This window comes from Gopherus evgoodei, chromosome 2 (genome assembly GCF_007399415.2).
Source record: "Gopherus evgoodei ecotype Sinaloan lineage chromosome 2, rGopEvg1_v1.p, whole genome shotgun sequence".
In the NCBI taxonomy this organism is placed as follows: Eukaryota; Metazoa; Chordata; order Testudines; family Testudinidae; genus Gopherus; species Gopherus evgoodei.
Window position 1 is genome coordinate 138,154,925 of NC_044323.1, and position 19,960 is coordinate 138,174,884.

The 19,960-nt window shown below is 42.4% G+C and overlaps 1 protein-coding gene across 3 annotated transcripts in view; it reads left to right on the forward strand.

Moving 5' to 3' along the window:
* The first annotated feature begins 1,248 nt into the window (after nucleotides 1–1,248).
* Nucleotides 1,249–19,960, forward strand: part of BASP1 (brain abundant membrane attached signal protein 1) — a 73,517-nt gene continuing 54,805 nt past the window's right edge. The window contains exons 1-3 of one of the 3 annotated variants that reach the window (XR_003998961.1): nucleotides 1,249–1,812; nucleotides 2,027–2,029; nucleotides 6,888–6,897. Coding sequence is in view for 1 of the 3 variants with exons in the window: in XM_030551745.1 (XP_030407605.1) it covers nucleotides 7,386–7,417 (32 nt within the window). In the remaining 2 variants the exon portion in view is untranslated. Of the gene's footprint in view, nucleotides 1,813–2,026; nucleotides 2,030–6,887; nucleotides 6,898–7,352; nucleotides 7,418–19,960 lie in introns of those variants that run through there. The other 2 variants (XM_030551746.1, XM_030551745.1) reach the window with 2 other exon arrangements.

A 19,960-nucleotide genomic window follows, 5' to 3' on the forward strand; every position in this document is an offset into this window, starting at 1 on the left:
TGTTTGGAGTGGGGCTGTATATACATAGAAGTAGAACCTTCTCACAGACGTCTTCCATTCAACTTGACAGTAAACTAATCGGAAGTTCTTAATAGCCACAGCTTGTACCCGGTGGTACCCAGAAACAATTCATTTTATTGCGTTATAAAACAAGTCCCGCTGTATTAGAGTTCACTAGAAGTAAGTCTCCTTGCATATAAAATCATACCCCTGCAGCAAACCTGCTAGTATAGTCTGGTGTACTCGGCTATTTATTCTCTTTTTTGCCTCCACGTCTGATATATTAGAAACTAGTGTTTTGGTTTGCTGCCTTTTAAAGTACTGGCATACCTGTCAATTCCACCTCGTGACTATGAAACAGTCAGTCCCCCAGAGGAGATGCCACAGCCACTATTTTAAAATTTTGTTAAGTGAAACGGGTCCAGCTTTACGATGTCCGATTCTTCTTCCCTTTCACTAGATCGCAAGATATACTCATCAACGCTGTAGCTAATCCTATCCCGTTACTTGTATTTACAAACTGTCCTGACCTCTTTTAAGGCGCAGAGGGCGTCAAAGTGCTGCAAATCAAAATATCAGGCGAATAGGGGGTTTTTTGGGTAGCAATTTCGTTGACATGTAGACCCTTAATCAAATAAACAGCTGAGTTAATTGCAAATAAAGTTGTTCCCCTAAACTCTGTGTTTGGGGAAACACCAAGATCCAGAATGCGTGTGGCATTCATTTTCCTGTGGGGTAGGGGATATGATGCGAGTGCAGGATTGCCCTACGATCTATGCAAGCTCTGAACATGGCAAGGACTGCGGTGAGGTCAGACCTTACAGAAACTTGCGATCTCCAGGCTAGTTCGTCAACTGCGGGAGCGATCGAGTAAAATCCCCTCCGTTCTCTTGAGACCTGGTCCTGAGCTTGTTAAAGGAAAGCACGGCTGGTTAGAGCTCTCCTCATCTCCCCGTTATGCCCCTCGCACCGGGCTTTTCTAATCTCCTCCAGAAAAGGTGACCCTTGAGGCAGGCAGCCCAGCATGCAACTGAACGGACCCATCGTGGCTCCCAACACCACAATGCAACCTCCTGCTAAGGTTTGTCGAGCTCCGCCTAACTTTAGGAGGCCGCTGATCTGCGTGTACTCCTGTGAGCTGCCGGCCGGCCGGTCTGCCGCACGAGTGCAGGGTGGAAGGCTCTTTTGCTGATGTCTCCAGACGCAAATCCTGTGTTGGAAGTGGCTAGGAGCTGCTGCTGGTAAGGAACAGCTTCGCCTCGCAAAGGGCACCTGCCTCCCTCTCTCTGGAGAGAGAGACGGGCTGTCAGAGATCTCTTTGGGCAGGAAGAACGGTTCCTCGGATCCAAACAACCCACCGCCAGGATCCTTTCTGAGATCCTATAATTTTACACGAAAAAGAGGGTTATGCACCTTCCCAACAAACCGTCCTCTAGCGTGCAAGCCTATATTTAAAACCCTGGGTCAGGGCGCCCCCTACGCGTGAGCGTGGGCAAGCACCTCGCCTGCTTACGAGCTTCTTAAATAAATAAATAAGAGTGCGTGTGGCTTTTGAACTGCCCACAGACTGTCACAGAGAGAGAGGGGGTGGGGTGGGGGAGAGGGAGAGAGAGAAATGCAGAGGCAGCAGCAGCAGTAGCGGCGGCGGCATTGCTCCAACAAGCACTAGTCACTCCAGTCCCAGCAAGCGAGCAGGGGAGAGACACACACCAATTCAGCCCAAGCCAAGCGGGCGCTAGGCTACCTAGGACTCTCCCTGTGACACCAGAGCACACAAACACACAAAGGGGGAGAGAGGAAAATATAAAAAAGGTAAGAAGCAGCGTCTCACTTATGCCATTTCCGTGGCAAACACCACGAGCTTTGCATTTGATTCTTTTCTGTCTAGATCTGTCTCAAATGTGGGGAAAGGATTAATTTTTTTTTCAACAGTTCTAGTGGAGAAAGAATAGCAGATTGGGAGGTGCTTTAACACCCGTCTCTCACCAGGCACGCTGTGAAGGGTTATATTCCTCGAAAGGGAGAGAACGTATGAATTCATGTGCGGCTCAAAAATGGATTAAAATCCAGTCCTTACATTTAAATACCTGTTACCACGCTTTGGGGAGTGTGTGTGTGTGTGTGTGAGGGTGGGGGAACAGTGTGTTTGTAATACTGCGTAATTTTTAGTGGTTTGAATTTTCTCAGGAAGGTTGCTTTAAACAACACACCTCCAAACCTACTCATGAAATGAAGCACATAGAGAAGAAAATGCATCCATGTTAAGAACATGGAGGGGAGGGAGGCGAAGAGGCACCATAGCGAGATAACATATAGCTGATACAAGGGCAATGTCCTAGATTTGGAAGGATGGTTTTCTATTTTACCTGTGGGGCATTTTGGCTTTTGGAATAGGATGAGATAGGGAATGTGTTTTGATTAAAATATAAATCTTGACGCAAACTCTCACTAACCGGGAGCCAGATCCGTTTACATGGAAGCTCAGCCAGTTAACCTATTGTGGCTTTTCACAATGGGATTGTTCTTGATTAGGCAATAAAAAAGCTTGCTTTTTGCTTTAACGGTCACGGGTGTGTTTGAAAATGACAGCATACGCGGCAACAATTTTAATCCCCAGTCTTGTCAGTGCTTTATGCAAATTTTTGGAGGTTTAGCAGCGTTAGTTCTGTCTGGGCAGCAGCTAACAAACCAGACGTCCCACAAAAAAAAAAACAAAAAAATCTCCTCTTCTAATGCAGCCTGTATTTCAGTAAATGTGCATGACTCCTAAACGCATTTTTCCCATGGATATGCATCGAATGCTTTCTCTCTACTCCGACAGATCTTTTTTTCTCAGTCAAAGCTACATGTCCATGTAAATTTGTTTGCCTTATTTTCTCCCTCCATCAGCCCCTTATGCAGGGAAGGATCACCTCACCACACACACAATAGCTATTTACAATGAGGGACTCTCTCGCAACTAACTTCCAGGTGTCTTTATTGTGCTTTTTAGTGACTCATACCAACACACACACACACACAATCCGTCTGCCACATCTTGTGGGTGTGAATAAGCCCCAGGGTATTGGTTCTCTTCGCTATCAGAGCAATACTGCAGTGAAAATGAATGAAACTGTACTGTAATTACCTATTCCTTTGTCTTTGCCTGACGCATGCGCCGGAGAGCAGGGTGTGGAGAGAGGGACAAGTCAGAAAGATCTCTCCATCATTAATCAAACTCATATCAGAGTCAATGGAACAAAGGCATCCAGAAATGTTGCAATATACACATGGAAGCCAGGATGTTTGTAGATTTAATCTCCAGCACATTCTTCTCCCACGAGCTCAAATAATGTTTTAAAGAGCATACTATTTTGCTAGGATCTTAATTTTTTATTGGAGAATTTAAAGAGGGAAAACATTACACACCCCTCCTAGTCCATGTAATTTTTTTATCCCGATAACTACGCCATCGTTACGCTAAGGAGAATTTTACTGGTTTGTTTTTTAATGGTACTACACCTATGTTTTGGGCGGGGGCAACCTTGTTGCCTCCCAAATTTTGATCAAGAAAAAGGGACCATGAAAAATTAGGTTGGAGGTTTTGCAGAATTCGCTATCATTGCAAAGTAAATCTTCTAGGAAAATGGCCTTTCAAGGTCTGTGCTGCAAATGGGGTAACCATGTTCGGCTGGCATGTCTCTCTATGTTCAGTTTCTTGTGGGAACTGCTGTCTGGCCAACTCGCAGACAAAGGAGTATTATATAGCAACACTAATGAGGCAGATCCATTTGTGAGTCCTCGTGGCTGAAGACGATTAAGTGGGTTTAATTTATTTACTGCAGTTAAAGTCCACGTTAACGATCTTATTTAAAAAAAAGGGGGTGACATGCTGCGGGGAGGGGGACACTTGCTGTGACAGATCCTACCAAGACTCCATGAAGAGGGAGACACTCGTGGTTTTTAAGGCAGACTTCTAAAGCCCCTCCCTCTATTTTAGTGAGGTTTCCATGAGACATTTTCTCTCATTCAGACTGTCGCATCTTGACAGCTGATTTGGTATGTCTCTTTCTACTCTCCTCAGAACACACTCTTGTCAAGGATTATGATGCAGGCTCTGATTGTTTCCTGGTGGGAAACTCTTGGAGGTGGTGCAGCTCTTGTAGGCTTTGTAAATTACGACTGTTTAGACTATGTGTTTACAGCTACAGAGGGAGTGGATCTGTATGATTAGCTTCTGCCAAAACGTGTTCTTTGTAGGCCATCCCCTCCTCCCCAAGCCGCAGTCATTCACCAGAGCGATCTTGGCTGTGGATTCTATTACCTCTCATCAAACCTCACTTCTAAGCACTGGCTGGAAATCTCACATTCCCAGGCCTTTTGTCCCCAATGGATGATTACTTCGTACTCTTTAATACTATCGTTAAGGGCACTTGGGGGGGGGGGGGGGAGGGGAGAGCGGATGCACTGTCCATTGTCAGAGCCTTTGAATTTGACTGGAGCCTTGGCGTACAGACGCATGCCAGACACAGTACCTGCAGAGCTGAACAGCCTTCAGACACGCAGACGATTTTTAAGCACAACTGCTTCCCAACCTCCTCCAGCAAAAGCCTCGCAGGAGAAGCAGCAGGAGGCTGGGGGCATGGGTGGGGGGAGCTGCTAGTGAGGCTGCCGCGTCAGCTGCAGAGATGGAGTTTCCAGTAGAAGTGCCTCTCTACCAGCAGCCTCTGTCAATTGGTTCTGGTGCTTAATATAGAGTGGGAGAAGGAGGGAGGGAAATACAATAATAATGAATTAATACAACTGGCTTTAAAAGGAGGTGGGAGTAGGGAGGGAGAAAAGGAACAAAGGTTCTTGCGTTTGCTGTGGCTCTATTGTTTCTTACAGGACAGGAATTTCCTATCAAGGAGATGCTTGACTTTATGGTCTTCCTCCCTGCTGGATTAGTGAATGAGCAGTCTGTGTATGTAGGGGTTTCAGTTTCAGAGGGAGAATGTTATCTACATTCCATGGTTTGGGGGGAAAAAAGAACCCAAAAAACCCATGCAGAGACAGGAAAATCATGGCGGTTCTTTCTCTTGGTGTGCCTTAATATATAAAACAGCTGATTGTGTAATTCAGGGAATTTGTTAGTACATAGCTGCTGGAACTGCACACCACACAGCATTTTTGTATCTAACTGAACCTCTGAGAATATCATAATTGTATCCCATTAAAATAAAATTTAGGTTAAAATGTGAGACTATTCAGTATTGGTTTTTGTGTGCAGTAATTTTTCTGCCTTTGGTTGTTTTTCTGTGGGTTTAAACAGTGTGCCAGCAAGATAAGTTAAGTGATATGTTATCCCTGTTAACTATTTCTGAAATGAAGATTTCAGTTTTTATCCTCCCACACACCTTGAAAATGTAACCCTGAAATTACATAAGGAGCATGACGTTATGAATTTTGAACCTTCCTAAATCTCCATGAAAATATTTGTGTATAATCACCTTTAAACATGAAGCCACTGGAATAAACTGTACTATCTAACTAATGCTTCATGTATTTGTCCTGTCTTCCATTTGTGGATTTTCCCCAAATACAACTAGTCCTGAAAACCTGCAACAGAGTGTTCTGCGTGCTGGACAACTTTTAGTCTGAAAAATACCATTCTGTGACTGTGAAAGAGCCATTTTTGATTGGACACATCTTTACTGAAAACACCAGTATTACAAAAACCTTTCCTGCAGAACGTCCCCATCTCAACTTATCTTTATCTCTTTAGCAAGATTACTTCTGGCTTAGTCACTAAATCAGCTGATGAGACAGTTATCAACTATTTATGCAGTTAAGACTAACATACACTAATCAAACCTGCATTTCATAGGCCCAATGTAGTTATGTAGGATATCTTTTGATCAGTGTAGTTTCATAGCTCTTTGGATGCTGAATCTTTTGACTTACCTAGAATATCTGTTCTTGTATCCAGTGTTATTACAGAGGTATGAATTTATAGGCATTAATACATATGAATTAGTAAATTAAATAACGTGGGAGAAGTAACATCTAAAAATGAGCTGCAGCACCAAATGGCGTAGATTCTTTAATGTACTGGAGATTACTCTGGTAACTTGATGCAACGATCTTGGCTTTACTGGTCTTATCAGACAAAATTCCTTGAGATGTGCATAATGCTAGTTGCTCAGGTTTATTAGAAATTAGAAACATCGGTGTTCATATTACATAATTAATCAGGAAAGCTATATTTTGAAGAAGAGTTAAGATAGGCTCCTAGATCCATACTCATTCTTGGGCATCCATTTGGCCTTCGGGAGCTGGATCTTGGTTTAGGTTTCTAGATACTACTGTAATTTCTTCTATACTTCTTAAATCTAAAGGCTAGATCTTAGTTTCTCAAGCAGGAAAATGAGCAGTACTAATTGTTCCAATACAAAGAAGTGGTGTCTACTTAGCTTTGTCAAAATCATTCTCTCTCCCCTTCCCTGCATAAAGAAGAGAGAGAGGAGGACCATAAAGGACCAAGACAGTCCCAAAGTGTAGATATGATGGAACAGTTTCTTCCTTGATCAGAGTTTGAGAAACAGAATACTAAGGGGGAGATTCTGACAAGGAATAAGCCAAGAAATCAGTGTGAATAGGTGTGAGCCAACAACCATAGAAGTCAAAGAAGTAATTGGTGAAAGCATTAAAGCCCTGAGAATAGAAACCATATGCAACATAATGGAAGCTTAATGAATTAGGAAATACTTTCAAGACAAAATATTTAAAAAGTTTCTTATGGAGAATGAAAAGAACTTAAGATTCACGTCTAGCCTACAGCATTTTAGCATCCTGCTAATCATAACTTTTGTGCTCAAAATAGTGATGCCAACTAAGCATCTTTTTTCAAAATGGAGAAATTTGGTTAGTACAAACATGTAGATGTTGGTTTTCTGATGTAAAACTCATAACAATTTTTAAAATTGAAACTGATTATATTTGGAAAAATGTGTCACTATGCATATATGTAAAGGGATTTGTATAATAATTGGTGATTCGGTAGATTTTGAGAATTGCCCTCTTCCCACAGGATGTCTATAAATTTTTTTTTCAGCACATCAGTAGATATAAAGAGGACTAATTTTCAACATGTGACATAGTCAGAATTTTCCTGAGAGCAAGATGTGTAGTAATTCCTACCTCAAATATGATTTAATGGACTTTAATTCTGGGGAAATAATTTTAATAAAATCCTTCTGATTTAGATTTGCCTTCTTATATAACTACTGTCTTCTGATCTGTTTGGTACACTGCTCTGCAAAATGGACTTAGCTAGCTTGCATACATATATTATCCAACTTTCTTCTAGGTTGCAGACTGCTGTGTACCTTCACCATAACTGAAAGCCATATGGTACTGTCACTTACATGCTACATTGTTTGAATTTTAAGCTGGAAATGTAAGTGTCACATGATTTGTGTGAGAATATTCTGCTGATCCTGGGATTTTTCATTTTAGTTGTGTCCACCACATAGGAAGTTGGATATCCTTTTGTAACTAAGTCTATGTGAATTTCTTGTCTAGATATTCAGAGAACAGCACCCATCTGGTGCTGTATACCATAGGCTCTGGCCAAGTGAGTTTCAATATTAATTATTTATGCGCATAGTCTCAAGGGATTCAGCACTAACACCGAAACTTTTAAATGTAATAAGATAATCAGATTTTCACCTCTCCTGTTCCCTCATTCTACAGGTATCTCCTTACAGAAGAATTACTGATAATGTGTTAGAATAACAACTATAGTGACTTTACTTGCTCTGAATAGGAGGTACTTTAATGCTCCATTGAAGCATAACTCTCAACTACTGGCAAAAGTCAAGTGGCTACAATATAAATCCTGTAAAGCTTCTTTAACAAGGATTCATTTTAATGGCAAAAACATGTGCCATCAGCACCAAGTGAAAAATAGAAGTTGCCTTATGTGAAAGTAGTAAATTCAGTGACTAATATCCAGGTTACATTTAAGTAAACCCTAAAATATTCAAAGGGAGCACTCTTCTGGTGTGTAAGGACTTATACCTTCACAGAAAGTTCAAAATCGACAGTTGTAACTTCCTTTTGACATGCCTCTGATGAAGTGGGTATTCACCCACAAAAGCTCATGCTCCAAAACGCCTGTTAGTCTATAAGGTGCCACAGTATTCTTTGCTGCTTTTACAGATCCAGACTAACATGGCTACCCCTCTGATATTCTTCCTTTTATTTAATTGATGCCTTGATGGGAAAAAAGTAGAAATAGGGGCCTATGTTCTACATTATATGTTGAAATTACTGACCAGTTTAGAATCAAATTAGTAGTCAAATAGCAAGGTGCAATATGTGATCACATTCTAGACAAAGCTAAAATGGCTACAGGGGCACAGAGGGCAAACAAAACAAATCTACAGACACAGTAGACTAACAATAACAGGGCTGCAACACATCTCTCCTTACTATCGGACTACTTAGTAAATATGCAGAATGCGATCATCAACTGGGAGGTAGAAATGCAGAGCATTATGAATGGGTAGCCAGCATGCCAGAGACTGAAACCAAATCGCAGCATCCAGATCCATCTTGTCTGTCCCAGATACCCAAGAGTGCAAGAGACGTACTTCTTCAAACTCTCAGAAATAATAACACTTCCTCAAAGCAGAGAAGAGTATAATTGTGGGAGAAAGCACAATAGCATAGAGTAAATTGCTACTGAATGGGCAATGGACATTGACCAAAGAAGAGAGGACAAAGCCCAATTCACTATTGTTATTAAGGGGTTTACTGGGCACATGTTTGATGTACTGAGGAATTGCCCACAAATACCTCAAACAATTTTTTTTGTTTTTGTTTTGCTGACAGGAAAATGTATGCAACTATTGGCAGATGTATGTGTTAGTTGATTACTGCTGTGAATGACTTAGGGCTTGTCTACATCAGAAAGTTGCAGCGCTGGTGAGGGAGTTACAGCGCTGCAACTTAGGAGGTGTACACATCTGCAGGGCACCACCAGCGCTGCAACTCCCTGTTTGCAGCGCTGGCCGTACTCCCGTTTTGTCTCGGGTGTAGAGGATCCAGCGCTGGTGATCCAGCGCTGGTAATCAAGTATAGACACTTACCAGCGCTTTTCTTGACCTCCGTGGAATAAGCAGGTATCCCAGCATACCTGAGGAAGCCTCTGGTAATCAAGCTGGTCTCCTTCCCCGGCTTGCTCTCGCGTTCCCCGAACCCCCGAGCAAGCAGGTCTCCTTTCCTGCGGTTTGCAGGGTGGTTCGGGGAACGCGAGAGCAAACCGCAGCGAAGCTGGTCTCCTTTCCCGGTTTGCTCTCGCGTTCCCCGAACCCCCCTTGAAGCCGCCCAACAGCGCTGCAGTGTGGCCACATCTAACACCACTTGCAGCGCTGGTTGCTGTAAGTGTGGCCACTCTGCAGCGCTGGCCCTATACAGCTGTACTAATACAGCTGTAACAACCAGCGCTGCAAAATTTTAGATGTAGACATGGCCTTAGGGTATGGCTACACTTACAGTTGTACAGCGCTGGGAGTTACAGCTGTCTTCGTACAGCTGTGTAGGGAAAGCACTGCAGTGTGGCCACACTGACAGCTACCAGCGCTGCAGTGTGGCCACATTTGCAGCATTTGCAGCGCTGTTGGGAGTGGTGCATTGTGGGCAGCTAACCCAGCATTCAAGTGGCTGCAACGTGCTTTTCAAAACAGGGGGGTGGGGTGGAGTGTGACAGGGAGCGTAGGGGAGACAGAGAGAATGGATTTTTGGAGCTGACACTGTTCTCAGCTCCCTGCCTTGCAAGTTCTAAGGACTGGAAGATACACAGCACCTACCTTCAATCATTTTAAAAGTTTTGACCCCTTCCCCCACCCCTCTCTTATTCACTAAATGCAAATTATGCACTCCTAAATAGCCTTCAGACCACATAAGCAGCGGCTCAACATGGACTCCCCTCTCTCCTCAAGCAAACAGCTGTGAACATTCCAAATAGCTCCGGGGAGCTCGGGAGCTCAGAGTTCAGCCATTCTTCTGGTTTGTTGTGGACAGGAATTCTGGGATACCTCCTAATACCCTAGAGGCCAATAACAGCGCTTTTGGTGGCCACACTTGACGAGCAGCGCTGCATCACCAGCGATGCAATCGTTACACCCCAAGCAGACCAGGTGTACAGCCAGTGCTGCAGCCAGAGAGTTTCAGTGCTGGATGTGCCTTGCAGGTGTAGACAGTTACTAAGTTGCAGCGCTGTAAACCCACCACGAGCGCTGCAACTCTCCAGTGTAGCCAAGCCCTTATTTGCTCCATGCTTGTTCTGAGAGGAGCAAAATTACACTGGATAAGGAGGAAGGAGAGAATGTGCAGAGGGGAAAGCAGTCCCTCTGGGATTCTCACCTTCTCCTAATGTGACTGAAGTAAATGGGGACGACCTAGTTAATAGCGGCTCTAACAGTATGGCTCTGTGTGCAGACTGAAGCTGGCAGGGTAGCGGCATCCTACTTAGAGCAGCATCAGTTAGTTCTGTGCATGCACTCAGATCAGAGTAGGCATGGCCCATGCTGCCACTGCTGGGAATATGTGCCTGGCTGGGGCATGGGCTAGAGTTTCCTGTAGATCTCTGCTTTTTTTCTCTTTTTCTTCATGTCTGCCAGCTCACTGGGACGCATTTTCTGTTTTGCGTCAAAGACTGGAAATAAAGATCCTGTCTCTTTATGCAGCTGCTTAGTCTCTGCCATAATCTAAGAGGGAGGATGAAGATGGGAGCATGCTGCTGACTAATCATTTGCAGTGTTCATGCAGTAACTTTGGCAGGGGCTGTCCTTTCATAGGTTTCTTCACTACCGATGCTGAAAGGGTGGTGATGTGGTGTAGTGCTGCCTTGTGGCATTCTCTCTTTCCCTGGCACATTGCAGAAGCTTTTCTATGATTCTGCACAGAAGCTGCTTGACTAGGTTTGAGGAGAGATGTCTTGGGGCAGTAAAGAGCAGGTCACTGGTCATATTCCATGTTCTCTGTGGACTGGCTAGATTTTGATGTCAGATTTAATGCAAATGTTAATGGCATTAATACTCTGTGTTCCCTCCATGGTTTCTACTGAGCACCTCCAGGGGGCTATGCCAATGGCACCATGGCACTTCCAGAGCCATGTTGCCAGAATGAAGAGCGTGCAGCTGAGCAGCTTGGAGATACAAGTCATCCATGTAAATGACTTATCTCTATGAATTTGGTATTGTCCTTCCTGTGGATATGAGAGTCTGGGAGGCCTGGTCCCCTTCTCATGCCACATTCCTACTTCCAGAAAGCTTTCTTCCTTATTAAAGGGGCAATTTACAGTTTAGAGACCTCAGTAGGATCACCCACAAACAACCTGGAATCTAGCTTGTGTGAACACATTACTTTACCTGTTTAATTCATTCAAATGTAGATGGCTTTCTGTAAACGCTGTCTCTTGCTTCTTAGGATGCTGGAGTTGAGGAACATCATATCATCTCAGAATAGAAAGCTGGAAGATCCAATTTTAAGCCCAATTGCCCCACCTTAATTGCACTGTCCCAATGAATAATATATTTTTCAGAACTGACGTCAGTAATTGCTGGCAGGCCCAGTCAAGTACTGTAGTTCACTAGAAGGTATTCAAGAGTTCTGTTAATAGAACATTGAATAAAGTCACTAGAATAGCTCCAGAGAATGAACAGCACAGTAGCTTTTTTTCATAGGCATTTGAGTAATTATTAGGCCATAGAAACTTCAGCTGTCAATGCTCTTCTCTAGATGAGTCACTCACTGACAAACAGGTATATAAACAAACTATTGATAGTTATGGAAAAAGAAGTGTGGAGTTCCTCATAGCAACTCAAACTTTGCTGCACAATGTACAGTATTGACAGAGTCCTTTAAGCTCTAAGCACTTGTGGTGACAGGTCATTTCCCGCAGTTGGTAGCTGGTTTCCAAGTGCTCAAACTTCGCCACAGAACATTTAAAGGTATTTCTTTGTGTGAACTTCTCTTTTAACAGTACCGTCACCAAGTAATATAGCCAAGCACAAACGTCTCCAGGTTAACAAATCACTAGACATTTTTGTAAGGTCTCTCTTGTATAGCTGCTATAAGAGCATTGGGGAGTTAGACTTGGGCCCAAATGTTCCCCTCTGTTTTGAGCCAATATGTGGAAGCAGCTCAAAAGTTGTGGGGGAAGGAGTGGAATTTATATTGCATGTTCCTCCACAGCTGTTTGGAAATAAAGTTGGTTATGTGGACCAACAAGTTGAATAGCCCTCTAGTCATCCCCCCTCAAAGGGAGAAAAAAAAATCCTCCAAACAACCTGAATCCTGTAAAAGGACAGGAACTGCAATCCAAAGGAACTCCAGTAAAGAAATACACAGGGGATCCCTGACAGTGTCTCCATAGGCTGATAATAGAAACGTTTCCTACAGCAGCTTCCCCAAACTTTCTGTAAAAAGCTCTCTTTGGCATGAAAGCTCAGGCTTCCTCCTAGTTAAAGGATAATGTCTTTACTGGCAAAGTGTGTGCCAGAGTAAAGACATTTTTCATGCTTCAAAATTTTTTGTTCTGTGGTGATATACCTGGGTCTTCCCACCCACCCAACTACCATACACTTTGTGGCAGAATGGTGATGTTTTTGTACATATGAAGACCAATGAATTTTTATTTAAAATATTCATTGGTTTTCAACAAAACCTGGGTGCCCATGACTTTTTAAAACATTTGAAAAGTCTGGGTGGTTAACCCTACTACTAATAAAGAGCTTCATGAAGTCTCTAGCAATTATAAATTCTTCAGGAATGTGTAACCTACTCTCTAAACTCCATAAAACTAAACTTTAAGGAGCTTACAGCAGACATTTTATCAACATGTTGAGCAGAGCCCAACAGCAGTTCTGAAAGAAACTGATTGCCTCTGTGCCCACGTCCAGACTAACCCGCGGCATCGGCGGGTTAAAATCGATTGCTCGGGGATCGATATATCGCGTCTAGTCTGGACGCGATGTATCGATCCCTGAGCGCGCTTACATCGATTCCGGAACTCCATCAACCCGAACGGAGTTCCGGAATCGACACGGAGAGCTGCGGACATCGATGCCGTGCCGTCCAGACTGGTGAGTACCTCGATTTTAGAAATTCGACTTCAGCTACGTTATTCACGTAGCTGAAGTTGCGTATCTAAAATCGATTTTAATACCCTAGTCTGGACGTGGCCTGAGTGGTAAGGTTGTAAGTCTGCAGGCTTTGCTGGCAGAGCTTACAATGCCTGCTGGTGCAGCCCATCCTATGGCTCCCTATGCAAGGTGCTGACCACCATGGATGTTACAAGGTACTCTGATTTTATCTACAGAGTTCCTTCCCAAAGTCTACACACACTATAGTGATCACAAGAGTAGGGTGGATAACTAATTTTTTTCAGTTTGTTGGCAATTTAAAAAAAAATAAAAAACAATTTGTTCTGGGACAGACAGAACACAAACATATTTTGAAAATTTTTGGCAAATTGAAAAGTTGAGAAATTCATTTTGTGTTGAACAAAACGTTTTGTTCAGCTCAAAATGAAACCTTTTTCAAGCTTTTATTTTTTTACATTTTTTAAAAAAAACCCTTAAAATAAAATTAAACAAAATTTCAAAATGAAAAGTTGTTTCATACCAAAAATCAAAATGTGTTTTCTTTTGAAAATGTCAAAGTGAAAAAGTATTGGATTTTTTTTTTAAATGAACAGTTCAGCGAAACTTACATGAATTCATGAAATATTCAGTGTCACCAAATCTGCTTTTTGTCTGGCTCTGTTAACCATTTCAGAGTCCTTTCAACTCTTGCAGAGCTGGGCCTGTGGACCTTTTCCTGTTCATGTGACGCACTTTCTACAAATTAAAGAACCACATGTGCCAAAATAGGCTCAGGTTTTACTGTCTCCCCACAAGGGTTGGGAGGAGGAGACAGCTGCCAGCGGTTGTGTAGAATATAATAAGATGTTGTCGTTTATAGTAAACAAAATGGACAGCTTTTCTTGTATAACATTAATATACTTGTATATCCATGTGACAGGGATATGGAATTAGAGCTGTTAGTTTATGGAACCTTAATTCTGATTTCATTTCTACTCTAAACAAGAGTTGTTAGATCATAGTAGTAAGTGTGTGTGCGTTAACTTCTAACTCAAAATTCTCTAAGTTATAATATTGTCAATTTAAATGCTTTAAATTCCATTTAAGAGCAAGCTAACACTTCTAACAAAATGTAGAAATCTCTCACCCCTTCAATCAGCATAAAAGTTTCTGCATCTCTAATCTTTTAGAAGTTGAGGACATGTTAATTGTGAGTAATCCTTACTGATTGAAGATGTTCAGGGAACAGCATTTTGATTTTTTTCCTTCCCTTTCTAAAACTGATTTTGGTTTTTAGGGTAACTGGCTCATGCCTCAATGAAAAGTTGTGCGTGGTGGCTTGCCTATACTGACACTTACTAATTTCCAGAACAATCAGACCTGTGTGATTTTTGTGGTGTATTAAACAAATTGCTGAAATAGTGCAATTAAACTATATCACGATGAATGGCAATTGCTTTCTAAAGTGCCTGTGTAGTGGGAACTGACGACATATTACAATGGGTATGGGTTGTTTGGCAAGCTTGTTCAGGGTGGCTATTAAGTAAAGGGCTCCATCCTGTTTGCCTTATATTGCTTGCACTAAATCAGGTAGCACACTTTCTTTGGATTTGTTTTAACTGCTTGAAACTGCCACCGTGCCTGATTAGAGTACAGTATCTATAGATGATGGGTGACATTCGCATGACTGCTATGAGAATTCATTATGAATACTGTCTAGACAAATGCCATGCTTGTGCCAAATGAATTCATAATGGCAAACTTGTACAGTAAACATTTCCCTGCTTCTTCTGATTGAGATAAATAAACTGAAGATAGAAGACAAAATTCTGACTTCAGTTACAATCTTGCAACCACATTGGCTTCAGTGCGATTGTTCCCAAGCATAGCACTTGGTCCAGCATGCTTGGCATTATCTGCTGTGGTAAATCAGAAAGTCAGTAGCAATGTCGAATGAATACTTGCATCGTGTAGTAAAACCTGATGGTTAACAATTAAAAAAGAAATACTGTAAATGCTTTGACAAACTTTAATTAAACCAGCTTTGTGATTCTGGTCTCTGATTTAATTAGCTGGGGAGGCAGTTAAATATAATCCTGTGATTCTGGACTACTTTAACTGGCTCCCCAGCTAGTTAAATCCACTTGCAGTTCCTAAGAGACTAAGTTGTCAACGTTAAATATCAAGGTTTAGAACACTTCCTAGCTAATTTTACTGCATGGTTGCCAGAAATACAAATGTGCCACTTTTAACTTAAATATTGTTCTGTTTCATAATAAAAAGAACAATTTGCATCTAGCACTTCTTGTAAAAGTGTTGTACAAAAGCTGGTAGGTATTTTCCCTGTTCTCTGGGTGGAGAAACTGGCAAATAATTGTATTGCTAATTATTGACTGGTATTATGGCTTCCATCATTTGAGAGGATGCACACAGCCTTAAGACTTCCTAGTGAGGACTCTGCACAGAATAGGTTAAGCTCCACATCTGAGGTAGATTCTGTCCCCCTTCCACATTCAAGTTAATCAAATTTAACTGATTAATATGGAGCGTAAGGCAGTGCGAAAGGTAGAGAGTAATTTGTGAGAGAGTTCAAGTAAATCAAAATTATCTTTAAATTTGATTTATAAACTCTCTTGGTGGGATACAGCCATTCCCCTATGATGGGCCAGAGACTGCTTTGCTAACAGCACTTTGCACCACCAGGAAAGCACAAAGGAATCTTAAATCTGTCCAAAATGAGCAGCTGAGGATTCCTCTGTTTTTGCTATTAAATATTCAAAATGTGTTACTTAGTTGTGATGGGTCACAAGCCACATGAAACAGAAGTGTTGTCCTAATGCAGGAGCATGCAAATGTGTCTGATGCAAACACAGGGGTGACTTTGGTGTTTGAGAGCTTTTGAGTTAACATCTTGCTCTAATGTTCACAGAACTTCAGGCACAATTGAAGAAAGCGTGGGTGAAGCAAATCAACTTTACAAACTGAATGACCATCTGTAACATTTTCAAAAGCACATAGGCCCCATTTTAAAAAATTTCTGAGGCACTTAGGCCCCTAAGTCTCATGCAAGTCAATGTAACTTAGTGTCTAAAGTCACTTAGGTGCCATTGAAAAATTTTACACAATCACACATTGGACCTCAGAATGAAGTCTAGTATTGTATACTTGTGCAGTGTTGATTTGAGAGGGCAAGAGTAGCATACACTGTAGCCTAATCTACAGGCTGCAGAAATGTATTCTTGGGATGGTCCATAGAGCAACAAGAGAATTAAACGATACACAAAGATTTGCAACACATGGTTGGTCAAAATTAATAGTATCATAAGAATAGTTTTGAAGATTGAGCCTTGTACAGGTTTTGGCCAAGCTTAAAGAAATCCCCTGTTTGTGTTTTTAAATTGTTTGAACAGGCTCAACGCTTGGCAAAACAAACACTGTTTTCTGTGCAGGTAAGTGGCTGAAGTGATCTTTCCAGTTGCATACCACAGGCTAACCATGCTGCAGCTGCATAGCACTACACAATTGACAAAAATTGTAAACCTTTTGACCCGGAAGTAGACCTGATATTTATTTAATTTCTGTACCTGACCTTGTTTGCTTATTGGAAATTTGCAGCATGCTCTTAAACATTTACAGGATTCACATGGTGTAAGAAAGCAAAGATTCTTGTGCATTTGCCAATGTCTTAGTTTCACTGAAGGTGGGAAGTGTTCACCTATATGCCAGTTTCTAACAACGAAAATATTAAACTGTGTAGTCTCTGAGCCATGAACAAAAGAGTTGTGATAGGATTACTTCCATGTATTAGGGCTACTAATTTGACTGTAAAGATTGCATTCAGATCCATATGTATTGTGATAGACCCAGGCCAGTTGGGAACAGCAGAGTAGTTGAAGGGAGATATACTGGCCACTGGATAAGCAGTTTTCTGTTCCCTGAGTGACCAGAGCAGGGGCTGCTCCAAGCTAATGAGAACACCTGATTCCAATTAACCTGCTAAGAGTCAGGTGAGGCTGTTAAGCACCTGACTCTAATTAAGGCCCTTCTGATGCTATAAAAGAGCTCACTCCAGTCAGGCGAAAGGGAGCCAGAGGAGAGGAAGTGTGTGCAAGGAACTGGGAGCAAGAGGCGTGCAAGAAGCTGAGAGTGAGTAGGCATACTGCTGGAGGACTGAGAAATACAAGTGTTATCAGACATCAGGAGGAAGGTCCGGTGGTGAGGACAAAAAAGGTGTTGGGAGGAGGCCATGGGAAAGTAGCCCAGGGAGTTGTAGCTGTCATGTAGCTGTTACAAGAGGCACTATAGACAGTTGCAATTCACAGAGCCCTGGGCTGGAACACGGAGTAGAGGGTGGGCCCGGGTTCCCCCCAAATCTCCTGATCAGACACAGGAGGAATTGACCTGGACTGTGGCTTCTACCAGAGGGGAAGATCTCTGGGCTGTTTCCTGACCCACAGGGTGAATCTGTGAGGCGAGCAAATCCACCAGTAAGTGCAGGACCCACCAAGGTAGAGGAGGAACTTTGTCACAGTATGTGTGTCTGGGGTGGGGAGAGGAAAATAGAAGATGCTATGGGCTTGACCCTGATTTTATTTATGCCATTGTAAGTCATGACTATTTCCACTGAAGCCAGTTGAGTTATACCAGTATAAATAAGTGCAAATAAAATCAAAATGAGGTCTCGGAGCTACAGTTGTATTTTGGATGAATAGAAAGAAACTGTCTGAAATAGTCACTGGGCATGCTCAGTACTGATATGAGTACAAAATATGTTTGTTTGTTTGTAACCACAATATACAGACACTTGCAATAAAGCTAAAGGAAAAAGAAACTTGCTTATCTTCATCCAACAAAAGATTCCTGTGCATCTTTCTCTTCTCCCTCCCCCACAATATTTATTCTACTGGATTGACTCTTTGCACAAAAGGTTCCTACATTAACTTGTAACAAGACAGTCTCTAGTAGGTTCAAATGTACTAGCTCTGTTCATGGTCCTTCATTTATTCCAGTACACTAAATGCAAAGTCAAAGAAAAACTAATACAGTAGTAGTCCAGTACTGATTCCACTGAAGTTAGGGTCAGAAGTCTCATTGATGACAGCAGAAGCAAGGTTGGCTCCTTTATTTCTAGAGGACACCTATCTGTAGCAATGCAATTGTGCTGTGATGGGCAGTTAGGTCAGGAAAAGCCATAACTTAGAACAAAGCTGCTGTAGGACGGGATTCTTCTGATCAGTGGCAAAAGTCTCCTGCACCATGTCCACACAGTCACTTCCTAGTATTAGAGTTGAAGGCCCATATAACGGGTATAAAGGGGCTGTAGGGCATGCATAAACCCCTTCCCCTCAAATACCCCAGTGCATGGGCCTGTATTACTAGGAACAGAGGTGATGGTGGTGTGTATTGAAGGAAGGGGAGTGTATAGCAGGAGAGTAGGGGGTGTGGGCAGGGTAATCTGCATCCCTGCAATAGACTTCTGCACAGAGGCCATTGAAGCAGGGGTGTTTGTTTAGATTAGCCTCAGGGCTGCCCTCGCTTGCCCCTGGGGCTGCCTCAACCTCCTGTGATTAGAGTGGGTGACACTGTTTGCCTGAAACTTTTTCTGCTGAAAAATGCAGATTTGGGTTGACTGAAACAGTTCACAAAGCCATGTTGACTTCTGTTATTATTATTATTACCTAAGCAAACAGAAATGTTTTGACATTTCTGGAATAAATCATTTTGCTTTTTTAAGGCTACATTCACAAGGAAACTTAAGTACCACTGACATTCATAAAATAAGGGTTGTGGTGGTAGTACCCTGTAGCCCAATGGTTAGTGCACCTAGCTGGGGAAACCCAGGTTTGAATCCCAACTCTGGAGCCAGGAACTTGGCTCAGATTTGCCACCTGAGTGCCCTAACCATCAGACTGTCGGGTATTCTGGGGTCAGCTGCTCTTAATGTCTCCTGTTGAAGCTATTCCACTTTGTATAAATATTCATTGGACCTGGAACCTGTCCTGTCCAAGCCTATTGTCATTGTCTGTCTCTCTGTCTCTTTCCCTTTGGATCAATAAATATTGAAGTATTTCATGCTTCAGTCGGAGCGATGAAAAGAGATCTGTCCCAGAATACCCAATATCCCATTGATCTGGGCACTCACCTGGGAGTGAGAGGAGTTCTGAGTTCAAATCCTTTCTCCAGAGTGGAGATTCAAACCTGGGTTTCCCACGCGAGTGCCCAACACTTGGGTGATATGGTATAGGAGGGTACCATTTTGTGAATGCCAGGGGTTCCTAAATCTCCTTGGCAGTCCGGCACCTTTTCATTTAAAAGGGGAGGGAAATGCCAAACAAAATAATTTTCCCCAAATACTTTGATTTGCTTAAATTCTGAATATATTTGATTTCAGGTTTCCCACCTTTCACCCAACTCCACCCCATTCCACTCAACTTCCAGAACTGCCAGTAAACTGAAAAATGAGTTAGTAGCACAGTTCTAACAGCAGCCACCCATCTGTCCATTTGTTGGCCTGAGCAGCGGTGCAGCAAGCGAATCTGGCCTGGGATGAACTGCCTGTGTGTTCGTAAGAAGTTCAATCAGGTTTTAGTAAGTGCTACTGGAGAGCTGTAGCACAAACAACAGGAGTGTAGGGTGAAGTGCTAAAAATGCATGTCAGAATTGAATTCAGAGTTAACATGCCCTAGAAAATTTCTGCATTTCCCCATGAAGTATTATGTGAATGCTGAAGATTAAACTCTAGAGCAAAGCAGCACTGGTTTGTCATAGGAAATGTCTGACATGTATAACCCAGATATATTTGACATAATTGGTGTGCCCCTACCAGAGCCTTTTCTGCCAAGAGACAG